The sequence below is a fragment of the Zootoca vivipara genome, chromosome Z2 (assembly GCF_965207765.1).
Source record: "Zootoca vivipara chromosome Z2, rZooViv2.hap1.1, whole genome shotgun sequence".
NCBI lineage: Eukaryota > Metazoa > Chordata > Lepidosauria > Squamata > Lacertidae > Zootoca > Zootoca vivipara.
The window spans coordinates 8,421,932-8,448,514 of record NC_142585.1 but is presented as its reverse complement, the minus strand read 5'-3'; the positions used below and the strand labels follow the sequence as shown (position 1 = coordinate 8,448,514).

Genomic DNA, 26,583 nt, shown 5'->3' with positions numbered 1-26,583 from the left:
TTAGCAGAGGAAGATCCAACTTTATTGAAACTGCTTGCATACAAAATATATTGCACTATAACCAAACAAATGTCAACATAAAATCCAATCTGTTGTAGCTAATATGTACAGAGAATATTGCCCAAGAGCAGTTACATTACAAGGTCATTCTACCTTGGTTAATTATCTACAGTATTTTAAACCAAACAGCTTACAGATGATGTGTGCAAGGTACCAATTTCAGTTTTTCAAATACTATACATTCGCCCAAAATAAATAACTAGAAATCAACATTTAAAGTTTGGCAATATTTAAGACTTTTTAATATTTGTTAAGTTGTGTGCAGTTTGTTGCCATTTTTATATGCTTGCTTGTATGCAAGGGGGCGGGTGGGCGGAGAAAAAGCAGCAGAGAAACAAAAACGCACAACATGCAGATACAAGGGCCAGGTTTGTACAATTCTGTACATAATCACTCAAACTCCTACTGGAGTAATTTATGAAAAACAGAATAGCTTAAAATGAAAGTCCTATTACACTTTTTTTTCAAGTACAATTTCATTCATGATCAGAAATAAAAAGCATCCCCCACCCCTATTTTGGGCAACTAAACTTTATGCCAACTTCAGTAACATGTTTTGAATCTACTTGTACACGAGACCTTGTAAGACTGTTCTGTTTCCAAGGCTGTTGAACTACACTATCCCTGAATTTTTCTAAATTTCACATATAGAAATCAACTTCCTTTCTCATCTGAGACATATTCCAAATTTCAAACAAAAATGTAGGGGAACTAAAAAGAAAGCTATTCTTTAAAATTGGTCCTCTGGCCAACAGCAGGCACAAACTACTAGCTTATGAACAACTTACAATTTGTTCCCTCAGTAACCATGAATTTTTTTTAGTTTATCACAAATGGAAATAGGTTTTAAAAAACAAAACAAAAAACTTCTCTTGTCCTGTCTGAAAAGGAAACAAAAAACACCATCTCAGTAACACAATCTGCCATTATTTCAGTGCAAAATAAATTTCCTATTCTTAAAACTGCCTAACTGGATGTTTATGCAAGGAAAAAATATGGAAAGCATGCATTCTTCTAATAAAGTACTAATTGTTGGAGAGGTTTTGCTACATATATTGTACATTTAGTGTTTCCAACTCAGCTTCCCTGATTTCTGCATCCAAATATAGTATTCCTACCTGCCAAGATATAAAAAAGGCACAGATCATACAACTTTTTGCTAATGAAAATGACAACTTTGTTACATTACACATATATCCAGAGGTTCACTAAAATACTGAAAAAGTGAACCAAAATGTGAACTGACACAGGACATAAAATAGAACCTTTTAATGTTTAAGGTGAGTAACTTCTAAAAGATTGAAAACAGAAGCCCAATCTGATTACTGCAAACACTATTTATTCTAAAAATTGAAATTTAGCAGTGATTTTGACCAATTCATTGAAATGGTACAACTGAACAGAAATACCAATGCACAGTTTCATTATTTTAAAAACAAACAAATGGATTATTTCATCGTTTGAAGTGCAATATGTACTTAAAAGCAATTTTTCCAGAAGTTCAAGGTATTTTTAATGCAAGTATAACATCTTATTTTGAAAAAACTGCATACTGATGTTTAAAAAAGGCGAAAAGAACATTTTATATTCATTTCATGCCCTGCGCCATCTTGCCTACTATTTGTCTTTGGCCTAATTATATCTAATGTGGAATAAGTTTTACTGAAACAGTTTAGGAAATATAACTTCTCAAACTATGCAGTTTAGGGTACTCCATTCACCAACGGTTGCTGACCATCCCCGCTGTCCGACTTCTCTTTCTTCTGGTTACGATCTTTACCCGTGCGCAACCGGCTACCTTCATTGGAGGTATTCTGTGATGTTTTAGTGTGGACACTCCTTTCATTATTGCAGTCAATTCTGATCTGAAACAAATTAAGAGTTATATAAAGCATACCCCTTTGATAATTTATAAAGGAACATTTATTAAGACTCGGAAAGCACTTTTTTCTAAGACGTTCTCCCCCTTCTTCAAATAAAATATATTCTAGAAGTGTGTCGTTAAAAGGAACCAAATTTATTTTTAATACTGTTCAGGCCTTTAGGCTTCTATATAGGTCAGAACTTTCTGCAACATCTGACTATGTATAATACCTATTAGTAATTTTGCAAAATTGGTTTCCTAAGCAAACCCAACAAAACCTGACATTTACCTTCCAAATAAGATGGAAGTTGATCTTCCACAGGTAAGCATTTAGTAGTCAAAGCTAAGCAATGGTTTATTTTTGTATATTTTTAGAAAAAGGATTTCTAATTTCTAAAAATGCATTTCAGAGCTTTTATTAAGTCAACTGTTCAATTTTTCGCTCCATAACATGCACCTTTCCCTCCTAAAAGTAAGAGGAAATGCCTGTGCGTCTTATGGAATGAATGCGTGGTCCCTGGAGCCAAATTGCCCAGGGGCAAAAAGCAGATCGTGCTTTTTTTTTTTTTAAAAAAAAGAAAGAGCTAAAGGCTAACAAGAGGGAAAGAAGGTGTTTAAAGGAAGCCACTCAACAGCTGATTGCAAGAGATGGAGGGGGAGATAAGAGAGCTAGCTCCCTTCCTGGTCTGCCCCCTTGCTCCACCCTCTATTGTTGAATGTTCTGCAGAGGAAGGCTGTTTGTTTCCCCAGCACATGTGACTGTCTGAAAACTGTAGAAATGGTTCCCTTTGCAAAGTAAGATCAACTACTTTGAGCTGATCCCCCCCCCCAAAAAAACCCGGAGCTTTCCCCCTTTCCCCCTCTAAAAATTAGGTTGGTGTTATGGTCCGGTGCGTGTTATGGTCCGAAAAATACGGTACTCTACTTGATCTTTTGGGAATGATGGAGATTAAAAACCTGTGACCAAATGTAAAGTTGCAGAATTGCTGGGGGTGGGTGGGGAGACTCTTATGCAGACAGGGATGCGTGTGCATGGATGCATCACTCCATTTATGCAGATGCTGATGAGTGCATAGATAATGAATAAATAAATAAACAAACCATTTTTTTTTACCTGAAGTGACCCATCTGCTGTTCTCCCTTTAGTATCTCTTGAATTACGTTGACGGTTATCGGTTCGCAACTGTTCATCATTTCCTGCACATCAAAGATGCATTTTAGAAAAGTCTTCCCTGTTATTGTTTTTTTTTATCTTATCGGATTTTTCCGAGTATAAGACAATGTATTCGGCTTTTTAAAATTAGTCAAAAATTGGGGTTGTTTTATATACGGATGGCGAATGCACAGGGGTTTGTATTCAGCACAGGCTCAGTAGTGGTGGTCTGGGCAAGCTTGTGATCACTGAAAAAAAAGCTCAACAACTTTGTCCAACCTGATCGCTGCTGTTTAAATATATGGTACTAAATATACCAGTGTTTTGATTAAAGAAAAGAAAAAGTCTTTATACATGGGGGAAGTGTCTTATACATGAAAAATACTTTTTAGATAGTAAACTGCACTGAGTTTACTGGTAGGAAAGTGATATAAAAATGTAAAAAAAGGAATGCTTTACATTTCTGGTGAAAATTAGATGTTGACATATTAAGACAGATAAAAATCATAAAACATTTTAGGGAAACGAGTCACAGAAACACCTCTGATCAGTAGCTTAGGGTGGGACCTACAGCAAACCTGCCTTCATAAGCCCCAAGCTGTGCAACTTTAGGGACATATATTGTGCAGGAACAAAGCAGCTTGCTAATTGGGTAGATTTGGTGGCCTTCTTGTGAGTGGACAACAATATTTATTGTTACAGTGGTACTTTGGGTTAAGAACTTAATTTGTTCTGGAGGTCCGTTCTTAACTTGAAACTGTTCTTAACCTGAGGTATCACTTTAGCTAATGGGGCCTCCTGCTGCCCCCGGGCCACCGCAGTGCAATTTCTGTTCTCATCCTGAAGCAAAGTTCTTAACCCAAGGTACTATTTCTGGGTTAGCGGAGTCTGTAACCTGAAGCGCCTGTAACCTGAGGTACCACTGTATGTATTTCTCCTCTGTATTCTCTCACTCCTTGCTTTCTGGAAATTCCAGTTGCTATTTTGCCTCTACCATTCCTCAGTTCGCATGGAATATGGTTTGGCCTGATTAAGTTTTAAAGGGTTTGTTTGTTTCTTTGGTTACTGTTACAATGTTGCTCAGCAAATCTACTAGCTTCATTTCTTCATTTCAGACATAACCAGCTGTACAGGACGTGATCAAGAGCTCTAATAGCTCATCTGCCATGTAGTATCATAATCATTTACTCACCTTTGAAACCTCCCCGACCCCTTCCTCCTTGACCACGTGCACCTCCACCACGTCTTCGCCCATCTCCTCTGCGAAGATAGCTGTCACGCTCTTCTTCTGCTGGGGCTAGCGACCAGTCGATAAGCTCATCTCTGTGATCAGACTCTGTTTCAGAAGCATTTGATGCTTCAGAATTAGCTCCTATCAATGTTTAAAAAAAACCAAGACATACCACAATCTATTTTGACAATGTTTTAGAAAAAACCAACTGAATGAACCACCGGTTAAAACTAATCTTTCTAAAATATTAATTCCGTATTGTTTCTGTAGTATCTCAGCAAGGACAATGTAAAAGTAAAGTTCTAGTCTAGATTAAGCAGGTTATCTCTTTCAGAAAAGGGATCTCAGCTCAATTCACTAGAGCTAAGAATGAAGAGGAATTCATTATATGAGCTGCTGTTTAAAATTTGCTTTGAGATTGTTGCAATAAGTCCTGATTACATGTTGCATGCATGATGAAACTGTACAGAATGGCTTGTTAAGACTACTGCAAGTGGCTTTCATGTAACAAGCACAATGTGTAGACTGAACTATGTTCACAACAGTTTGTAGACACTGATCAATACAGTTCACATGACAATGTCAAAATTTCAGTAAAAATAAAAGCTTTTCATGGTGTTTTGGTAGTTTGTTATACAGCACCCAGAAACAAATGAGAACCTCACTATCCAACTATGGATAATGGAAGAATTAATTTCTGCTTCTTGATAAGAAATTAGGATCTTTGAACTCAATACATTACTTTCAACTCAAGGTACATTAGTACGTTAATAAAGTTACTGCGGTCAATTTATAGATGTTCAATCTATATAGTATTTCAGAATGGACATTAACAGATAACCAAATGAATCTGATAATGAACATAGTAGGTGTCACAACTATTATGTAGAAATCACATTTATTTCCACCTCTGCAACTCATTCACATTTTTAGACATACTCAACCACATTCACTGCTTGCTTTACATGAACTCCAGGTTAGCATAACAAATAAAGGCACATAACAAATCAGAGGGTACAAGTCTGAACAATCCAAGTTACCTACCTGAAGCATAGCCTGGTCCACGTCTCCCATGCCCTCTGTTTCTGTAGGGTCGGCTACCTCTTCCAAGGCCTGGGCCATCATCAGTCATGTATCCTTTTTCTTTATCTGTGCGGTTTGGTGGTGGTCTAGAAGTGGCCCCAATCTGTCGAAGCTGTTCATCTATTTGCAATCTCTCTAGACGCAGTTGATCCACTTCCTATAAGCAGAGAAATAAGTTACAGGAAGTTGCTGCCATTTTGAGCAATCTTATTAAGTGTCTTGGTAAGAGGTTTGGCTTCTTCGACAACTGACTTAAGAAACATATGATAATGTAAGGATTTAAACCAGTCACTCAGCATTGTTAAGAATTCTGTTTTCTACATAGCTATTTAACCTCAGGATTTGAATTAGTTTAGAAACTCAGAAAAAAATATCACAAACCATTGTTCTAAGCCAGGGGTGGCCAACTCTCAAGAGACTGTGATCTACTTTCAGAATTAAAAACTGGCAGTGATCTACCCCCGCTTTTCTAGCGTTCAGCTCAAAGTTGTTGTTGAGTGTTTTTTTAGGGAGGAGGAAAGCCCCTTGGGGGGGAGGGGTCAGCTCAAAGTTGTTGAGCTTTTTAAGGGGTTTAAGAAATAGCTTTTTTTGGGGGGGGGAGGCTAGGGACAAAGGGGTGAAGTCACTCACAAAAAGATCGCTATGGATCAAAACAGCAGTGCAAAGAAAGCTCCGTCTTCCCTTCCACAGATCGTACAAATATGGAGGGGGTGGCAAGGGGTGTGTGTGGCAGGAGTCAGTTTTAGGGGCACTAAGGAAAGGGAGCCAGAGATCAACCACAATCTACCAAAACCTATCAGGGATTTACCAGTAGATCGCAATCGACCTGTTGGACATCCCTGTTCTAAGCTAACTTTTCCACTTCCCACAAAGTATGTTCATTTTCCTTACCTTTAAATAGTTGAGGTGATAATCCAAAAGAACTGTGGCATTTGTAATGCTGTCCTTGGTTCCCACAAAGACAAAAGGAACCATTCCCTAGAAAGAAATTGGTGAATCAGAGATCTTCAGGCACAAAGCCATAGCAATTGCAATTTCTTTAGGAAAAGAATGAACATTCCTAGCTCTATCAATACTCATAACTTTCCAGATGGTATTTAAAATCTATGCTAATTATGTTAAGCAGCATAAAATAGTACAAGCAAATCAAAAAGTATCAGTCTCCAGGTGGTTTACATAAAGACTGTGGGTTCTTTCCAACCAAGTTCTACTCAGAGTAGATTCATTGAAAATAATGGACCTAGGTTAGTCATGTCCATTAATTTCAATGGGTCTTCTCTGAGTAGAACTTTGGATACAATTCTATAAAAAATATTATATTTATTCATAATAAGGATAACTCACATCTTACATGAAGGTTACATTCTGGAGATGGTGCATATATACACAAAAAACCACGCTTTAGAACTGCCCCTGGGGGAGCAAACTTATCTTCTGGAGCTGTTGCATTGAATAGTCCTACCCTCCACCCCTCAAGCAAGGCAGAGAGCTTGAAAGCTCTTTCTGAGTGGGGAAACTGCACAAAAAAGAACTCTGCCTTTCGTGTATTTAATCTGTGTTATTTCTACTGTGCAAAGTCGAAATCTCACATGTTAAATGCAAGTACTTGTAAGCTACCTGTATATCTCAATTAAAGCCAAGCAGTGTACAAAAGAAAAAGAAAAAACAGGTCAGTTGAGGAAGGTGTAAGCTACCAAAGGTTTAAAGCAGGGGTTCCCAACAAAATTTTCTCGAGGACCCCTCATCGAGCCGCTATTGTGACAAGGACCCCCATTAATTCCTAATCCTAAAATTATAAAGTGAGAGCCAAATTAAGAGTCTTTTTATATTTTATATTTATGGTTTTTTTTACAGTTCTTCCTCTTCATCTGTAGGCCTTTGTCGTTTTAACGAACCACTTTTTAACCAACGGTCCATTTTTAACTACGCGAACTGTAGCTTCCGCGAAAAACAATGCTTTGTTTACAAACACTACTGTTTTGCAAAGAGGCACCGCGCGCCAGGGAGGAGGGAGGGGAATGGAGAAGACAGGGTACCTGCGCAGTAGCGCACAAATGAAGCCGACGCGCGCAAAGCATCTTGGGGAGGTGAGCGTTAGTAGAATGCGCGCGCTGCCTCTTTGCAAAACAGTAGTGTTTGTAAAGCGCCACCTAACGGCATACAGCAGAACTACTGCCTCTATCTAATTCTAGTTTTGCACTAGACTCTGCTCATGCAGGAAGCAGCCAAAACAAAAAATCTGTTATCATACGAAATATATTTAATATATTTTTTATTCTAATAGCATCTTGCGGACCCCTCTGGCATAGCTCGCAGACCCCTGGGGGTCCCCGGACCACCTGTTGGGAACCACTGGTTTAAAGCATTGTTTGGAAGTCTGTACTATCTCTTCCTCGTGAATTACTTGAGGAAGGGGATTCCAGAAAGTGGGTGATATCACTGAAAAGGCCCACTTTTGCATTGTCCCAAAGTGACCAGTGGTGTTTCCTCAGAATATCTTACGAATTAGCTTGATCTGTACTGTGGGAGGTGGTCTGCTAGATATCCTTGTTCCAGGATAAAATCAACAAAACATTGAATTTGGCTCACAAGTAAGTAGGCAGCAGATGCTGATCTCAATGCTGAGTGTGCTATGAACACATCTGAAGTTGCAACTTCTGAACCAGGCATAAGAGTAGCCCCAACTGCAGAGCACTGAAAGAGTCTAATCATGAGTTTATCATTGCGTGGACCATCATGGCAAGGATATCCCTGTCCAGGAACAGTCAAAGTTAGCACACCAACTGAAATTGGTAATAAACACCCCAAGACAATGAGGCCAGCTGGGTTTCTAGAAGTAGCAATTGGTTGAGCAGCCGAGTCAAACCATGTACCAGCTCCTTTAGAGAGAGTAAAACTCCATCCAGAGCTAGTATACAACTCAATTGCCGGGCCTAGGAACTGCCCATCCATAGTGTCTACATGTTTTAAGAATTCAGTAGTTGTTTGGGTATCTTCAACATACTGGTGACACCTTGACCCAACCCTCCAAATGAATGCACCCAACAGCTTCATATAGGTGTTAAATAGCAATTGGGGGGGGGGAACTGTGCCCTCTGGAACGATGCAAGGGGCCTAGGCACAGTTGTCCAGTACAAGGTGGAAGAGAACCTGGACACAGGAGTAAAACAATCCTAAAACAGTGTTCCCAACTCTTAGATGCAAACCAGACAGGAAGGGCATGGGCAGAGAGCATATAACAAGCTGCATACATCTTGTGTACATCTTCAGGCATGAGTAACTGCAACTGATTCAATAAAAATGGACAGGAAGGTATGCTGAACACTTCAGAAACTTTATCAATGGCAACACTTAGCTTCATATGGAGGGCAGGCAATTATCTCCTCAAATTGCCTTGCAGAATTTCAACAGTGGGCTTCTGAGGTTGACAGGACACCCATAGCACCCCCAATCAATTTCTTTGACCAAACACCAGGTACAACTCTCATAGCCCAGTAAAGAAGAGAGGGGGTTTCATGTTCTGGCGATTCCCTCACTGCAAGATGTGAGGTTACAGGGAACCAGGCAGAGGGCCTTCTCAGCAGCGGCGCCCTCCATGTGGAATGTCCTCCCATCAGATGTCAAGGAAATAAACAACTATTTGACTTTTAGAAGACATCTGAAGGCAACCCTGTTTAGTGAAGTTCTTAATATTTTATGTTTTATCATGTTTTTAATATTCCACTGGGAGCCGCCCAGAGTGGCTGAGTGGGTAAACCCAGCCAGATGGGTGGAGTATAAATAATAAGTTATTATTATATTATTATGTTGAACATAAGTACCCTTGTGGATAATGACTCCCCTTCAGACCATCTAATTTGGATTGGTGGTGCACTGAGTACCTAGGTGGGCAAAGCTGGGTCAGATAGATTTTATCCAGCTGATTCATCCAAGTCCTGGTAATATATGGCAGGTCTGTTCCCTTATCCAGAATCAGATTTGAGATTTTGTTAAGTACCGGCCTGGTGTTCATCAACAGGACCAGCAGATCAGAGGGCACAATAGTCAGTTCACCAAGAAAATAGAATGGGCAAGAGATTGGGAGGGGATTGCCAGTAGAAATCTGGGTCCCCCACCTCTCCAACAGTATCAACTTGCAAAAGAAGAGGAAAAACAGGTGTGTGTGTGTGTGTGTTAAATGTTACTTACCTGCCAAGTTTTGAGTTCAGGTTTTTGCTTTCTCCCTGCTACAGTTGATGACACAACTAACGCCTGCAGTGTAAGGAATGCAAGTATTAGTGATGTCATTAAATACATAGGAGTTAACACAGAACCTCAAACTCAAAACTTGACAGGTTATAAACACTGCAACCCAACTTTTAAAAAAAGCATTTGAAAACTGCAAATAGGTATATGCCCAATTTACAGATTACATTGGTAGCACAGCTATGAAGTGCAAGTATCTCTCTGCAGTAATTTCTGCTTTTTGAGACATGGTCACCATACAAGCACTTAATAGTTCCAAAGAAATTATGCAATGGTCCAATGCAACAGATTTGTGTTATAAATATTTATTAAATCAGGTGTTTGTTAAAGAAACAAAGGCAAGTGAAAAGTATGCCATTGGAACTAACTGTACTTCTACAATACATTTTTTGGGCTAAATACCACCACCAAACTTCGGACTCAATCTATTAAAGTTCTGAGCCCATAACATAGAGCAGGATATAAAGACCATCACCAAAACCTAAGCTGTGAGATATACATAAATTCTGAAATGGAAATACAACTCTTGATGATCACATACATGCACCTGTTGCTCCTTCAGAACATAAAAAGGAAGTCTGTATTATGACCATTTAAGATGCCTTAAAGTTCTAAGCCAGTCTCTTCCATCCACAATTCTCTATTTTAGACCCCAACTAATTTTTTATGTCCATTGAGCATGGTCAATCCTCATTATACCTTTGAAAACCTTGGGATTCACACAAGTCTGCTGATACTGACTTGCATGTGCATGGTGACATTTTGCTACACAAGAATTTATACATGGAAAATGGTTCGTTATTAATGCACAGGACAGGGTGGATAAAAATCAATTTTTTAATTAAAAATCGTATATTTTTTATTTAAATCAGTTTTCTTGATTTAAATCATATATTTTTTAAATAAAATGCTTCTGGAGGAAAAATCTTTCTAAAGATAGTTTTCTATTTAAGTTACATTATAGTCCAAAGGCTATGCATCAGGAAATAATATTTGTTCTAAGTTTTTCATGTGTGCTATTATTATTTTTAACAAACACATTTAACCACACCAGTTAACAAACCTGGATACATATGCTATAATGTTATTGCTTTAGTTAAATAAATAGTTATTAAGGAAATGATTATTTTTCTCCTTCCAATGAAGTACAGCAGAAAAGTTGTCCAAATATAGACAGTTTACTCATTAAACCTCACAATAATTTCATAATTATCTGCCTATGTATTTCTAATAGGATAACCAAATTTTTGATTTAACTGTAAAAACTTCTCTGAAAATTTATTATTCCAAAAATGAAACCTTCCTCTGGTTGTAAATATTAAGATTATACCAGTAAGAATGAGTCTTTCTGTAAAAATAAATAAAATGATTTAAATCAATTTGATTTAAATCAAATCCACCCTGGTACAAATTATCTAAACATAATAAAGGAAAACCTTCAGTTTTCAACAATATCAAGCAAATGTTATCCGATAAGCTACTGCTGGGACTTGCATCCTGGTTTAAATTTTACTTCCGCCATGGGCCTGCTATGTATTCATGGGGAAAGTTCCCCTCTCTCCTAATGCAAGGTCTTATTCTCTAAAATGGAAATAGCGACCTATTTCACCAGGCTAAAAATAAGGATAACTAATGGCACTTTTAAGTACAATGAAATATTATTATTGAAACAGAGGTTTATTTAAACAGATCAAACATAATTAGGCAGGGTTGTTTACTTATAACCTATATGCATAAGTTTTATAATAGAAATGGACAGTGCTTAGGGAAAATGCATCGGTCCCCAACCCTCGCTAAATATGAAACAGCATATGAACCAAGTCCACTTCACTTCACTTACCTCTTCTTGTGGAATATTTTTATCATTTTCAGCCTCAATTCTCACTCTTACAACACCTGATTTATCCACGATCTCTTGAATGAGTTTTCCATTTTTTCCTATAACTTTTCCTATTATAAAAACATACACAACATGGAGACTTTAGGGGATTGCTCAGATAAGTAGAAATATTAGCACAAAAGCCATTTCAGCAATTATCTGAAAGTTTCAACCATGTGTTGCTGCAGTAAGTTTGCATACCAACCACTCCCTTTCATGGGGCTTGTAAGTGAATTTGGTTGAGAGCACATAGAAGCTTTCCTGTGAGATTGAGAACCATGCACACACACATGCTCCATCTTCATTGATTATCGTATTTATGCTTTTCTACTAGCCTATGGCTTAAAAAATTGGACCAACTCAACCAAAAACCCCACATTATCACAAAACAGCAATGTAAAGGTAAAGGGACCCCTGACCATTAGGTCCAGTCATGACAGACTCTGGGGTTACGGCACTCATCTTGCGTTATTGGCTGAGGGAGCCAGCGTACAGCTTCCAGGTCATGTGGCCAGCATGACAAAGCCGCTTCTGGCAAACCAGAGCAGCGCACGGAAACACCATTTACCTTCCCGCTTGTAGCAGTACCTATTTATCTACTTGCACTTTGACGTGCTTTCGAACTGCTAGGTTGGCAGGAGCTGGGACCAAGCAACGGGAGCTCACCCCGTCGCGGGGATTCGAACCGCCGACCTTCTGATTAGCAAGCCCTAGGTTCTGTGGTTTAACCCACAGCACCACCTGCGTCCCGTAAACAGCAATGTACATTCTTCTTAATCCAAAACAGGTGCTCCAGATGTTTTAGATCAGGATAGTTTTAAAAACAATAACTTCAATTGCATATCTCCATTTTTTAATCAGTTTATCTCCTGAAAATGCAAATATGCTACCTGGTTACTGCAACTAGTCTTCATACAACCCTATAACTTGCAGTTATTTGATCCTCATGCACTGCAGAATTCTATCTACTTAAATGCAAGAGGCAGATTTGTTTGAACTTTTAAGAATATAAAAATAGGATAACTAAGACTACTGTACATCTCTCCGTAACAGTTAGCAGAGGGTCTTGAATTTTTGGGTGTGTTTTATTAGATTTAATTATTATTGTAAACTGCTTTGTTATTTTTATGATATATTTTTATAAAAACAAAAACTTATTTGTAACATTTATAAATAAACTAATTAATTATGAAACTGAAGTCAAATTGAAATATGTTAACACTTATTTCAATTAAACAAGATGGTTCTTCCAGCTTTTGGGGTGCAGAATGTTAAGTAAGCAAGTGCTGATTCAGTGGACAAAATAGTGTCCCTCTATGAGGAAAAGTAAATATTATGCTGTTTAGTTAGCAAGTCAAGTATTCATAATTTGAAAACTGAAATGCTCAGATAGTGGAAAGGCACAAAAGAGGAGCACAAAGTTATCCATATGGGCTTCCTAGATATTTTTAATACACAGGATGGCATCTCCTGGCTCTATTGCATGTGATCAATTGCTAGACACTGGATCCAGTAAGAGACACAATTAATAGCTAAAATATATCACTTGGTCTATCACTTAAAATGCCTATTCCAAAAGCCAGGTAAATGCACTCAGTGTTAATATAGAAAAGCATATTTTAACTCAAAGCCATCTAATGCATGGTTTTGAGAAGCTATGTGTGGACTTTTTATGGTGTGTATTGTTAGGATGTTAAACTACAACACATGTATCACAATGGAAGCTTAAAGAATAGAATAGCCATGTTTCACATAGTCTTCTGATCTTTCCAAGGAAAAGAGCACTGACTTAGCTTTTGAACCAATGGTGAACTTTTCAAGAAGCTCTGAAAATGCCACACTTAATTGGTAGTCAATGTAATCATGAGCTCATATATGTTTGTATTCGACTTGCTTTGATAATAGACTAATTGGCTTGCTTTGATGTTATCCTTATCTGTGGGATTTGGCTGCTGGGCTCTGAGCCCAGAAATGGGAAACTATCTGTGAGATTTGGGTATTTGCCACCTATGCCCTCATCTGGTCAGGTGAAGTGATAGGAAATCAAGTGGTGTACAGTGGTACCTCCGTTTACAAACACAATTGGTTTCCGGAAGTGTGTACTTAACCTGAAGCGAACTTTCCCATTGAAAGTAATGGAAAGTGGATTAATCTGTTCCAGACAGGTCCGTGGAGTACTTAAACTGAAAATACTCAAACTGAGGCGTACTTAAACCAAGGTATGACTATATGTTGCTGTGTATCTAAAGAGTGTGAATGTTTGCTTGGGTTTGAACAAGCCATCTCCTTGCTGCGGTGTCTGTAAAGTCTAGGAAACCTGACCAGCTCATAAGTATGCACTTTTTTTTTTTAAAAAAAATAAAGCACTAGAACGTTGGCATTTTTAAAAACACTATGGCATTTCTGACATCCTTCTTTGGTATCCCAGGACTCAAGTACTCCCTGCTTTGGGCTTAGGTTCCGAACAGCTTCAAAATCATAGTTCAAATCAACATACCTACTAAGTTTCTGGGGACTTGGATGACATCTTCAGCAAATTCAAGGTAACTTCTTGCCTTTTTTACTGCATCTTGATCCTATAAGAAATACAAATAAAATGGATGTTAAAGGGTTGCAGTGTCTTAGAATCAGAGCTGTGTTTGTGTGTGTAAGTAAGTGAGTGAGTGAGAGAAAGAAAGAGAGAGAGAGAGAGAGAGAGAAACAGATGCAACTCACCTCCCCATAAATATGGAATGTACAAGTGTCTTCATCAAGATCTATAGCTGTCACACCTGGTACTTTCCTGGCTTGTTGAATATTAGCACCATGAGTGCCAATGGCCAGACCCATTAGATCTTCACGTACAATGAATTGTTCATGAAATCGTGAAGCAAGCTGCCTTGAACTCTGTGGAAAGATGCATTCTTGGTTAGAAATGAAACTTTAAAGGAGTGCAAAATCAGCAAAGTTCCTCACGCTCTCTTTGAGACTCCTTAAGAAGTACCAAATAGAATCAGGTTACAGGTAGGTAGCCGTGTTGGTCTGGATCGAAGTAAAATAAAAAAATTCCTTCAGTAGCACCTTAAAGACCAACTAAGTTTTTATTTTGGTATGAGCTTAAAGACCAACTAAGTTTTTATTTTGGTATGAGCTTTCTTCAGATACCTGAAGGTATCTGAAGAAGTGTGCATGCACACGAAAGTGTGCATGCACACGAAAGCTCATACCAAAATAAAAACTTAGTTGGTCTTTAAGGTGCTACTGAAGGAATTTTTTTATTTTACTTCAAATAGAATCAGTTAAGCTAGCAAAGCAATTACATGTGGAAAATCTATTAGCATTTTAAAGTATTCACCATTCCAAAAGTTGAGCTAGGTTCAAATTATATGGTCTCAATAGTTACTGGTAGGCAAGCCTGTAAAATGGAAACTACAGTGGACTATTTTAAGAGCTACTGCTAGCACTGAATTAAATATCGAAGCGTTATCTACCTCTTTAGGACAGTGGACCAATACAGTCATACTTCTACTTACGCATTCCTCTGGATACATAAACTTCAGGCTGCGAACACGGCAGTTTCACCGTGTGCGCATGTGCAGAAGGGCTCAACTGTGCCGCGTGCGCAGAAGGGTGTCTCCAGTTAGCAAGTTTTGGGGATGCAGCTAGGCCTCCGGAACGGATGCTGTTTGTAACCAGAGGTACTACTGTACAGCCATACCTCAGGTTACGTCCGCTGCAGGTTACGTCTTTTCAGATTGCACCCCGCGGCAACCCGGAAGTACCAGAAGGGGTTACTTCCGGGTTTCGCCACTCACAAATGCACAGTAGTGATAAATCACGCGTGTGCACAAGCGCTAGATCGCGCCGCGCACCTGTGCAGATATGGCGTTTCAGGTTGCGGGCTTTTCATGTTGCGAACAGGCCTCCGGAACGGATCCCGTTCGCAACCAGAGGTACCACTGTAATTGAAAATGAGGAATGTGCGTGAAATGTTTTCAGCATCAATTGTACTACATTGTTATTATGGATCATTTCTTTGCAGCAACTTTGAAAAGTAAGAATTTAACAAAGAACCCACCCAAAAACTCTCCAGAGGTATCAGTAGAGCGTATACAACTTTAGTGGAGTTTCAGTACAGTCCCCCCCCCCCCAGATTCAGATACAGTACCTCTAATTGTTTGCTTGCTTCTTCATTTCTCATAATCAAGGATAACTTGGTGCGAAGACTTCGAAAGTGCATATCAATGAGCATATTTGCACGTTTTGTTGTTACCTCATCAATAGACTAAAGAATTTGGGGACGGGAGGAAAAGAGATCTTTTATCAGTATCACATCCAATGTAAAACAGTTTGAATACATCAAAAGCAGAAACACATACCAAAATTATAAGCTGATGGGCTTCAGAATCATATGTGACTGAGAATGCCCCAACTGCCTTCTTGAAGTCCTTGTGTGCGGATTCCTTAGCACACCTAAAACACAAAGTACTTAAAAAATTCAGAATGTTCATTTAATGGAACCATCTTATTGTAAAGCAATCACAGGATTGCATGAAGAACAGTATAACCTAGTATGCTCTGCCCCATAGTGTGAGGTAAGAGAAGAGCTACCCAAGAGCTCCACTGTGCTTCTCATCAAAAGTAACAATGAAATGCCAGTCTAGCAAGAAGAGCTCAGAGTCATGACCAAAAGTGAAATAATTCACAAGCCTCCAACGGTAGTTAAATGTATATTGACATATTTTCATTTGGTTTCAACTAGTTAGGTCATTATCTGCCCCACATATGTACAGGCAATTAAATAGCGACAGGTGAGATTTGTCATCCTAATCATTCATATTCATGAATACATTGCAATAAATACAATATTTTATTTACCAGTAAATGTTATGTTGCTGTACACAATGCCTTTCAGGGCTTTCAAAACTATCTAAACTGCAATGTATTTGTAAACATCTTTGTAAAAGTCATGTATTTGTTGTTACTGGGGTACAACAAAAACTATAATGAGACGGTATTACAAACTTTTAAAAAATGGATTAAAACTCTTTATAAAAAGACCTTTATACTCACATTTGCCTTAAATCTTCTGGTACATCAAGTTTGATTTTATGAAATGTATCCTTTGTTGCAGGTTTGTTGGGATTCACAGATCGTAGACGCTCAATTGTGACAATTTCATTGTAGGTAGCATCACAGGCTGCATATTCTATTACATAAAACTAATTCAAAAGAACAAAATTGTCTAAGAGAGTGTTTAACTGAGAAGTGATGTGTTCTACAACTGTACTTTGAAGGGGTCTCACTTCTGGGAGAAACTACATTTTTTTTTGCTTTAACATATATTTAAGGCAAAAGGTAAAGGACCCCTGGACAGTTACGTCCAGTCAAATTTGACTATGGGGTGTGGCGCTCATCTCCACTTTCAGACTGAGTTGGCATTTTTCCAGACAGCTTTCCTAGGTCATGTGGCCAGCACTGTGATGAGTGCCAGAGCGCACAAAAACATCATTACCTTCCTGCTGCAGTGGTGCCTATCACGATGGTATGCTTTCAAACTGCTAGGTTGGAATGAGCTGGGACAAAGCAATGGGAGCTCACTCTGTCACACAGATTTGAATTGCCAACCTTAGGATTGGCAAGTCCAAGAGGCTTGGTGGTTTAGACCACAGTGCCACTTGCATCCCTTCAACACTTGGGTTCCAGGCAGGGATTTCCAATAAATTGGAAGTACCTGAAGAGAGACCCACAAGAACTTAAAATGTAAATGCCAGAATATTAAAATATATATATTCCTACCTCACCCTTTATCATTCTCACTTTAGCCAGCCACCAGCAACATGGTTCCTTTTCATTTGCCCTGGAATAAACCTAAACAAAATCACAGTGTAGAATATCATATTTTTATGCAGTAGACACAGTCATAGAATATGACTCTTAATCTCAGGGTCATGGGTTCAAGTCTCACACTGAGCAAATGATTCTTGCATTGCAGCAGTTAAACAAGATGACCCTCTTGCACCCTTCCAACTTCACAATTCTATGATCTACTTGAAAAACAGTACACCACACTAGTAATGCCCCCCACTATACTGGAAATTACGAGTTAAAAAGAGATTATTATTCATATCCCCCTAACATACCACTGAGTTGCAGCACCATAAGCATTCTGATGTATTAAATGTATGGTACAAAGTCTAGCCATATTCAAAGCCATCCTGCACCTCATCTGGTCCTGATCTGGAAGCTAGTTTTTTTAAGGCGAGTGTGGTGGGGAAAGCAATCTGTAATGGATATGTTCTACTCTCTTTCAACAGCAAGTTTTCTATTTCTAAAAAAATACAGTCTTTCAAAAAACAAAACAGCGAATGTATTAAGAGTCAATTTGGGCAGTTTCAAAGTTATAGAATAGAATAGATCTCTCAAAGAAATTTGGTTCTTCATACATGTTCAGTGTTCATACATGTTCAATGAGAAAGTTGAGAATGGCTCCAAGCAGGTCCTGTACAACTGCTGTATATTCCTGCGTATAAGACTACTTTTTAACCCAGGAAAATCTTCTCAAAAGTCGGGTGCCGTCTTATACGCCGGGTTGTATTTCTTATACGGCGAGTATATGCCAAACTCCATATTTTAACTGGAAAAGTTGGGGGTCGTCTTATATGCCCAGTCGTCTTATACGCCGGAATATACGGGTATATGCATATACAGTTTGTACCAGGCGTTCCAGTTGTGCATGGTGTAAACAGCTGAATGCACGCAGACTGTGGGACAGCACCAGTGGGCACAATCTTACCCTCAACAAATTCATTAAACATATGGGGAAAATATGTAATTACTGAAAGTCTGTAACCAAGTACCCAGAAGTAAGCCTGTTGTTACTCAGCTGGACTAACTCTTAAGGAGACACGTAGAGGATTGTACAGTTAGGAATTTCCAAGTAAAGCTTTTAAACAAAATACTGCAGTTCAAATAATTTTGGGTTATTGAAAAATGTCTGAAATATTTGTAGATCAAGTAAAACAGTGCATGCTTTTAGTTTAATGAAAACCAGGCAAATAAGCACGCTATGTTAGAACTATATCAATTGGGGTCAATGAAAAGCTTTCAATCCTCAAACTTTTCTGGAAAACCCACATCATTGCTTCAAATCCTATGCATGCAAGCTGCTCAACGATTAGAGCCAAGGGCTAGAGACTGAGTAACAGGTTGCTGGATGTTTCAAGGTGAGATGTGAAAGAATCTCTGGACATGAATTAATTGCCCAACATAGGGTTTGTGCTTAAGTGAAATCAGCAGCAGCCTGGCATCAGGATGGATTAAGACAGCTCTCTATGAAAAGCTCTTGATGCATGTAGCATGTGGGATTGAGGCTAAAATTAAGGAAAGACGTGGAACAGTAAATTATCTGTGATGGGTATAGAAAAGATGGTTTATTTTCCTCCTGTTTCCATTGAAATAATAATAATAATAATAATAATAATAATAATAATAATAATAATACATTTATACCCTGCCCTCCCCAACGAGAGCTGGGCTCAGGGCGGCTGACATCAACAAGATCACAACAAAAATAAAAGAAAGAAAAACAATCGATTAAAATGCGGATTAAAATACAATCCAGATTTAATTTTTTTTAATGCAGCCTCATTTTAAAATGGCCCAAATTAGTGAAGTTGTGGAAAATAATTAGATATTTCTTTTTCTACTTCTTAGTCTTATTTCTAGATTGCCTCGGATGCACACTGCTTGAAAAAGTAGCCTAAAGAAGTTTTAACACGGACTGCAATTATGTTCCTCTAAAAAAAACCCTACAACTTTATCTATGTTTTCCCCTGACTTGAACACTTCAATTAAAAGTTATTACCTCAACTTCATCACTCTCATTTATATCTTTATTGTAACCCACAGGTGGAGGAAACCTGACATCATGGAAAGGAATCTGTCTCTCTGGCTGCCAACTGAAGTACAAAAGAAAAGAAAAGGCTATTAAATAGTAACTGAAGCAAGTGAAGCAGAAAGTACACAACATCAATAAAGAACAGTGGCCAGTGATTACTTACCTGGACCCTAACCCTGTGAGCTGGAATAATCTGAACAAATTCAAAATTATTAGGAGTCTGCAATGAACTGATTATATATGCTAACTAACTTGGAAAGAGTGTTAAATGAGGGAAAGAGATGCATCTTTAGAATTCTGAAGTATTAAAAAACAGGCCTTTTAAAAGTGTAACCAAAAGCTGTTTTACTCATTGTCCCAGATAAATTTCTTTTGACTTATATTGACGAACTTAAACGCAATCCAGCACAATGTAAGACCTATGGACTAACTGTAACTTATTTCCTGTCAGCTTCTAGTCCCCCACCAAGAATGTAAACCACTAATTTTCAAATCTTCGTTCAATGCATTCAATAATATCAAAAATAGAGTAATGGTTGCATCATTATGACTGCACAGCTTCTCCATCTAAATTTTGAGTTTAGTGAAAATATCATGCTATGGTTTGCTGAGAAAAAAAGTGAAGTACTGCAATAAGGTTGTTGAAAAGTCATTACAATGGTGGAACAAAAACATGTCTGAAAAAAGTTTAAAGAAGAGGGATCCTACATGGTGCAGACTGGCAGGTGAAGATATCAGGAAGTTTATTTCTCATCAGTCTCTGATAAGAGCTGGAAAAACCTTTGAAACAGAGGCAGAGGAAGAACTTCTAGACACATGCTTTTCTATTATGCCTAATGTTATAGAATATTTTAAAGCCTCATGCACAAATATGTATATTGGAGGTGCACAACTCAAATTATTATTAATTTGAGTTGTGCACCTTCAATTTAAAATGCGTGCATCTGTGACCGTTTGGAGAGTGGCAGGTTGTTCCTTTTAAAGTTGTGAATTCCAGAAAAGAGATGACGGACGTTATATTTTTCTGTCAATGTATTTTTCCATAGAGGATGACAGGAGTGTCCCAAGAAGTCTGTGTGACCATTACGATCACCGCATTGAACCGTCGTCATGCTGTTGTCATCTTGTGTGTCTCCTAAACCTACAGTATACTAGCTGACTCGTTTGTATAAAATGTTACTTTGTCAAAAGCAATAGTAATTAAAAACAAAAGCCTAATGTTATAGAATGTTTTAAAGCCTCATGCACAAATGTGTATATTGGAGGTGCACAACTCAAATTATTATTATTAATTTGAGTTGTGCACCTTCAATTTAAAAGGCCCCATACTGTATAAATGCTCTCTTCAATCCTCACTTTCAATGCATAGGAGTAATAGTCATAGCACAACAGCTTCTTGAACTAACTCCAAAGGAGGAGGAATCAACCTTAGAGCAGTGTATTGACAGTTGAAGCACTATTTTAAGTCAAAACAAAATCACAAACCCTAACAAAAGACATCAAAAAGAAAAAAAAGATAGGTTTCAGAATATTTATATTTTCCATTATTAATCTTAGTAACTTAACCCTTGGCCAAAAACATGTCCTGATTCAGGTTTGTATTGTTCTCGAAATAAAGTGTTAAACTGTTAAACAGTTAAGCTCTCATTTTAAGAGATATTGCAAAGAAGCATTGCAGTATATCACCCAAAGTAATGTGAGCTGGCAGCAAAAGATGAGTGCCATGAGTGAAATGCATCACATGAACATTTCACTGACTTCAATAAAGCACACTTGGGTTAGAGTTTATCACTTTGTCATACAAGAGGTCAAGACAGAACATTTTCACAAGTCTCATTTGTAAGTCACGGTAAACCAGAATTAATGGTTTATCCTGGCTGCTTCTTTCTGGTATATTTGTCCCCTACATGCAAGTGCATGGAGAAAAGAAAACACAATCCCTGGCTTAACATTAAGTCTGAATCATGGATTGTGATTGGTTTCCTCCATAGCCTAGCAGGGAAGAGACAATCAACCAAGAAAGGAATGTTCATGAAAAACCATAAACTATGGCATCCTGAGTTCAGGTATGCAACTTCGTATCTTGGAGCAAGAAAGAAATGCACACCACATACAACTCCAAAAGGTTAGCGTTTGTAGGTAGCTTTCAAAGGAGCAACTGAACCTGCAATTGATGATATTTTCTTAAGATTAATAGACTACTTAATTATAAAACTATCTAAGCAGTGTAAACAATAATATTTATACATGTAATTCATTCACCAAAGACAACTGGATTAGTGTGTTAATCATTCAAGAAAACAAATTTTAGTGTTCAATAATGTTAAATACTGAAATGGATTAATCTTTAACAGACATGCTGTTTGTTATAATTCGTCTCTCTATATAAAACTTCTCAACAATTCTTCAGGTTATAAACTATTCTAAAGCATTAGGGAAACGTCTCCTCCGCATGGAAAAAATATCCCAATGACAACCTACATAGTCATCTCCTCAGCTATGGGTATACAGTAAAGGGGAGGAGTTATTTAAGTGAACAGCAACTCATTTTTCCCCATGTGTTTAACGGTGAGGATATACTTGTGAGAAATAATAGCAAGCATTTGCCTCCAACATTTGACCAAGTGCCTTCGAGTTCCAAAGAAAATGCCAGCAATGGCAGGCAACCACTTCTATAAGTAGTTGCAAGCAGTGTTAGAAACTGAGATATTAAAACAAGGAGCAAAATGGCACCTTAAACCTAGGTTATGGGAGCAAGAACGGAATGTCTAAGCTCGCTTTTAAATAACAAGAATACAAAGCTGAAAATGAATTGCAGCTGAAATATGTTCATTTTCCACATGCTCTAGTCCTTCCCCTGCCCCTCCCCCAATATACTTAAGAAGGTTTCTTCTCCAGTCTTCAGAGAGTAGGTGGAAGTGAGGAGGCAGAAAAAATTCCCCCTTTCCTTACACTCTGCAGTTTTAATCGGAAATATTAGGCCCAGAGCTCAGAAACTGCTCATGCTAATGAAATTCCCTGTTGAACAATGCACCTAGAACAATGGGAGTTTCGAACACTGGGTGCAAGGCTGCAAGAGAAATATCAAGATATTAACTTATTTAAGTTTACCAACTACTTCAATACCACTAAATTTCTAGATTATATGAAATTCATATGTGCATCTCCCAAAACTATTCAAGTCAGTACCAGGACCATACGTACTTATTTTCAAATGCAACAGTTATTGAATCTTCATGCACATCCTTCACAAAAGCCTGCAAAAGAGAAGTGAGAATTTACAGGTATTACTATTAAGATATCATTTAAATACAAATTATCATTTATTCTTAATGGTATAATATGGAAACTCTGAACCCTTAATCTAAATGCAACAAACTGGCACAATATAGTACAGTAGTTGGTTGGCTATGCTAAGAATGTTGCATGCATGGAAGAGAAAAATAACAAATGCAAAAGGGTACCAAAATATATGTATGGCATGCATAATGTTATTATGAATATGTTACAGCAAAAAGTTTGTTTAAAGTAAGTGTTTAATGTTTAGAAAGTATTGTATCACGCACACAGTGAATAGGTAGTTGTCACTATTTATGCCATAGCATTGAAAGATTAGGCTCAGAGAGGACAAATGTAACTTCTGAATTTTAATCTGGAATCTTTTTACAAGACCTCCGATTCAGGAAAAGCAACGCTGCATAGTGGTCCTGAAATAGAAAACTTTTAAGAACCACTGCATGCTTCCATAGTATTATAGGCAGATGCTTTTATTTTGTTCTATTTAAGTAACTTGCTGATTGTAGCTGGATTCAAATTAATTTAACTGTACATATTGCAGCTAGAGGAACATTAATAAACCTGTACATTTATAAAGTAAAAACACACCTATTTCATCAGAATGAAAAGAAATAGTATCAGAAACCCCCACTAATAACTGTCAATGATCTTGTTTGGACAAAACTATCTTGATACATTGGAATTTACTGTCTTGTTTGGAAATAACAAGTACCAGTAGGTAACTTTTGCAGAACCCAATTGCCAAGTTCATTCTTGCTTCTTTTCCATCATTTAGATAGAAAATCCCATCAAGTGTATGTGGCAGGCAGCTTCCACCTGAACTACTGGTTAGGTCTGGCCCGTTTGATTGGTTTTATAGTCTTAAACCATGTGGTCATTTAAGAGGCTAAGTATTAACTCTTTTGGTCAAAGTTGCTATGAAAAAAATAGAGAGAATAGAGAGAAGAAACAATGCCCAAATATCTATTAGTGTTAAGCATTAAGAGCTACCTTCTAGCATTTATATAAAAAAGTGAAAGTTAGCAGTCAAATTATTTTAAGCACAAATGTCTTCTAAGAATCTAGGCAGATCATAGCTGCTCAAGTTAGGATTTTTTGTTCACTTTCTGTACCAACCACAATGCCGAGAGGACTAGGTATGCCCTAGGTATTGTTTTTAGGAAAACTAAGGTTCAGATGTTGATACCACTGAATTCTTTGGAAATTACAGATACCAGTACTTGAATTAAATTCACAATAAATGTTATATATGTTCTGAATGTTGCCATTAAGCCAATTACTCCAGTATCAAATGGAATACTGTAAGTCTAAACTCTAATATGCTAGCAGCTTAATCACAATAATTGTGATATTGATTTCAATAGGGCTGAAAAAGGGCAGAGGATGCCTGAATAATTTGGTTGAGAATATTTTGTGAAAGGAAAAATAAAAAGAACCTTCAGCAAACGGATACAAATGTATTAACAGTTTGAAGTTAACTATTAATTTGTTGCAGCAGAAGCCAACCTAGGACCAATGCAAGTTAGAACCACAAGAAATAGTCAAAATATGCCATATATTCCGGCGTATAAGATGACTGGGTGTATAAGACGACCCCCAACTTTTCCAAGTTAAAATATTGAATTTGGGATAGACTCGCCGTATAAGAAATACGACCCTGCATATAAGATGATCCCCAACTTTTGAGAAGATTTTCCTGGGTTAAAAAGTAGTCTTATATGCAGGAATATACAGTACACGAAAGCTTATACCAATAACAAACTTAGTTGGTCTGCTGGTCTCTAAGGTTGCTAGTGGACAATTTTTTTAAAATATATTTCGACTGCGTCAGACCAACACGGCTACCTACCTGAAACAAGAAAAAGTGTTAGTTAACACTATGCAAAAAGGTGCTCATGAGGATTCAATGTTAAAGAACTTTTACAAATTTTTGGTGCACTTTGTATAACAGAGCAACGAAGACCAGGCATCTCACATGTATGGCCACACTCTTTCTGCTAGAATCCCCTCATCCAAGTTAAATGTCCCCAGCAACTCTTCCTCAAAACCTACTCTTTCCCCCACACATTTCAATATTTAACTGGGTCCCCAAATACACCTTTAAGGCTTCTGGGGTGCATCTCTCAATCATCCAGGGAAAGAAACCATGGGCATCCTACCCTCTCAACTCCTTAACCCCCTTCATCAAAACTAGGTAACCCCAACTCAGTTGGGTTAACTACTGCCCAACTCAGACATCTACTCTTTACCAAAACGACCCCATGAGTATATGCATATAATACACACACACTCAAAATGAACTGCATATACCACCAATATTGTCCATTTGGAAGTGGGTGGGATGTTTTTAATGTATTTCTTTTTTCCATATTAGTTAACCCATCTATGCCAGGCAGGTGGGTGTGTCGTCTGTCTGTCTGTCTGCAGATTTGGGTTGCTGTGTGCTGAATAAAGCAACTAAAAAGTACAACTGACAACAACAATAACCACGGACAAAGTGCGCGCACACACACACCCTCCCCGCCGCCTGCGATGCAGTAAAAGATTCCAGTTGCTGGAAGCCCCAAGGAGGGAGCCCCCTTCTTTTGCTCGGGGTCTTTTGAGCTTCCCATTTGGGGCGCCTCTGCCCGGCTCGTGGCAGGACCGAGCTGCTGAAGAAGGAGCGGTTGGGTCTGATGCACTTTTTTAAAAAATAAAAATAAAAATCATGCTTTAAACTCGTACGCCCACCTTCCCTTTGCAGACCGCGGGGCGGCTCGCAGCGCAAAAAGGCGATATACAAACTTGAGGAATAGTAATGCAAGATGGAAACACAAAACGCGTAGTGATAATAATAATAAAACAGACAATGCAAAGCATTAACTCCCCCCCCCAAGGCAACAGGACGCCAGTCAGCCCAAGGCCTGAGAGAAGAGTAACGCGCAAGGTGGACACCCCCCCAACTCATCCTAATAAACTTGTACCACCGCCGTCAAACGGAGAGGGGCCAGGGTCCCCCACCAAAAAACGCAGCCACAGGGGGCTGTTGCCCATCGCCAAAGGGCGACAGTGGGGCGGGTGCGCAGGTGACGATGTCGCCGGAGGTCTCTGTCTACAACCCCGGAGCCCCCTTTGCGAGGCGGTCGCCTGCCCCCCCCCGGAAAACCTCGGATTCCCCGCCAGGCTCTCCCTCCCTCCCTCGCCCGTTACCTTGTAGAAGGCCCCATTGGAGCCGCGCACCTCCACCACCAGCTCCTCCATGTCGGCTGCCGGGCAGGAGATTGGGCTGGCGGCGCTGGAAAGCCCTCCTCGGCTCAGGCAGCCGGCAGCGCGGCTGCCTGCTCCTCCTTTCTTGTGGCCTCCTGACTCCGTGTCCCTGGCGGGCGCGTGGAGCAAAAGGCGCCGGCGACTTAGGCCGGCGAGCGGCTGCTGCTCCTCCTTCGCCTCCTCTTCGACGCGGCTCGCCACCACCACCGTCGCCGCCGCCGCCGCCGTTGTCGTGGTGCTGGGGGCTGGGGCTGCCGAGCGTCGCCGCTGCTGCTGCTGCCCGGAAATGAAAGCGAAACGGTCGCCGAGGGGAGGACGCCGCCGAGGAGACTGAGGTTGAGGCTGCTGCTGAGGCGACTGAGGAGAACGAGGCGGGGAGTGGGGGAGGGGCGCCGCCGCGGGCCGCCCGCTTCGAATGTAAACATTAAAAACCTGGCGCCGTCACGTGACGCGGCGGGGCCCCAAGGCGGCGGCGGCGGCGGCGACAGAGACGGCAACGAGTGCGTGCGGCGAAGGCGGGGGGGGCGGGGGCTGGGGAGGGGGGGTTTAAACGGCCTCGCGAGTGCGCCTGCGTGTAGACAGAGCGCGCTCGCTCGCGAGCACGGGGCTATCTCGCGCGTCCTCCGGATTCTCTCGCGAGAGCTGC

At 39.2% G+C, this 26,583-nt stretch overlaps 1 protein-coding gene across 6 annotated transcripts; it reads right to left on the bottom strand.

Annotated features, from left to right (window-relative positions):
• On the bottom strand, positions 1-26,583 carry FMR1 (fragile X messenger ribonucleoprotein 1). Of its 6 annotated transcripts, none has more exons than XM_060270599.2 (16): positions 25,881-26,583; positions 22,599-22,651; positions 19,362-19,455; positions 17,294-17,365; positions 16,568-16,716; positions 15,874-15,967; positions 15,663-15,779; positions 14,231-14,401; positions 14,013-14,091; positions 11,477-11,586; positions 9,580-9,642; positions 6,283-6,369; positions 5,353-5,548; positions 4,270-4,449; positions 3,039-3,121; positions 1-1,925 (listed from the first exon to the last, which is right to left on the bottom strand). In XM_060270599.2, exons 1-16 carry the CDS (start codon positions 25,929-25,931, stop codon positions 1,764-1,766), a joined length of 1,761 nt encoding a protein of 586 aa, XP_060126582.1. In that variant the 5' UTR covers positions 25,932-26,583; the 3' UTR covers positions 1-1,763. The 6 variants fall into 6 exon arrangements, with proteins under 6 accessions (XP_060126582.1, XP_060126581.1, XP_060126577.1 ...); XM_060270598.2 differs by having other exon boundaries at positions 1-1,920; XM_060270594.2 differs by having other exon boundaries at positions 4,270-4,413.

Bases quoted from the DNA above. Each gene is read 5' to 3' on its own strand.
- FMR1 (XM_060270599.2), bottom strand. From the start codon at position 25,931: ATGGAGGAGCTGGTGGTGGAGGTGCGCGGCTCCAATGGGGCCTTCTAC. The intron at 14,402-15,662 runs GTACTGTATCTG...ATCTTTCCACAG, and splicing joins AAGCAAGCAAACAATTAGAG to AGTTCAAGGCAGCTTGCTTC. The intron at 1,926-3,038 runs GTAAAAAAAAAT...AATTTGTTTCAG, and splicing joins CAGCAGATGGGTCACTTCAG to ATCAGAATTGACTGCAATAA.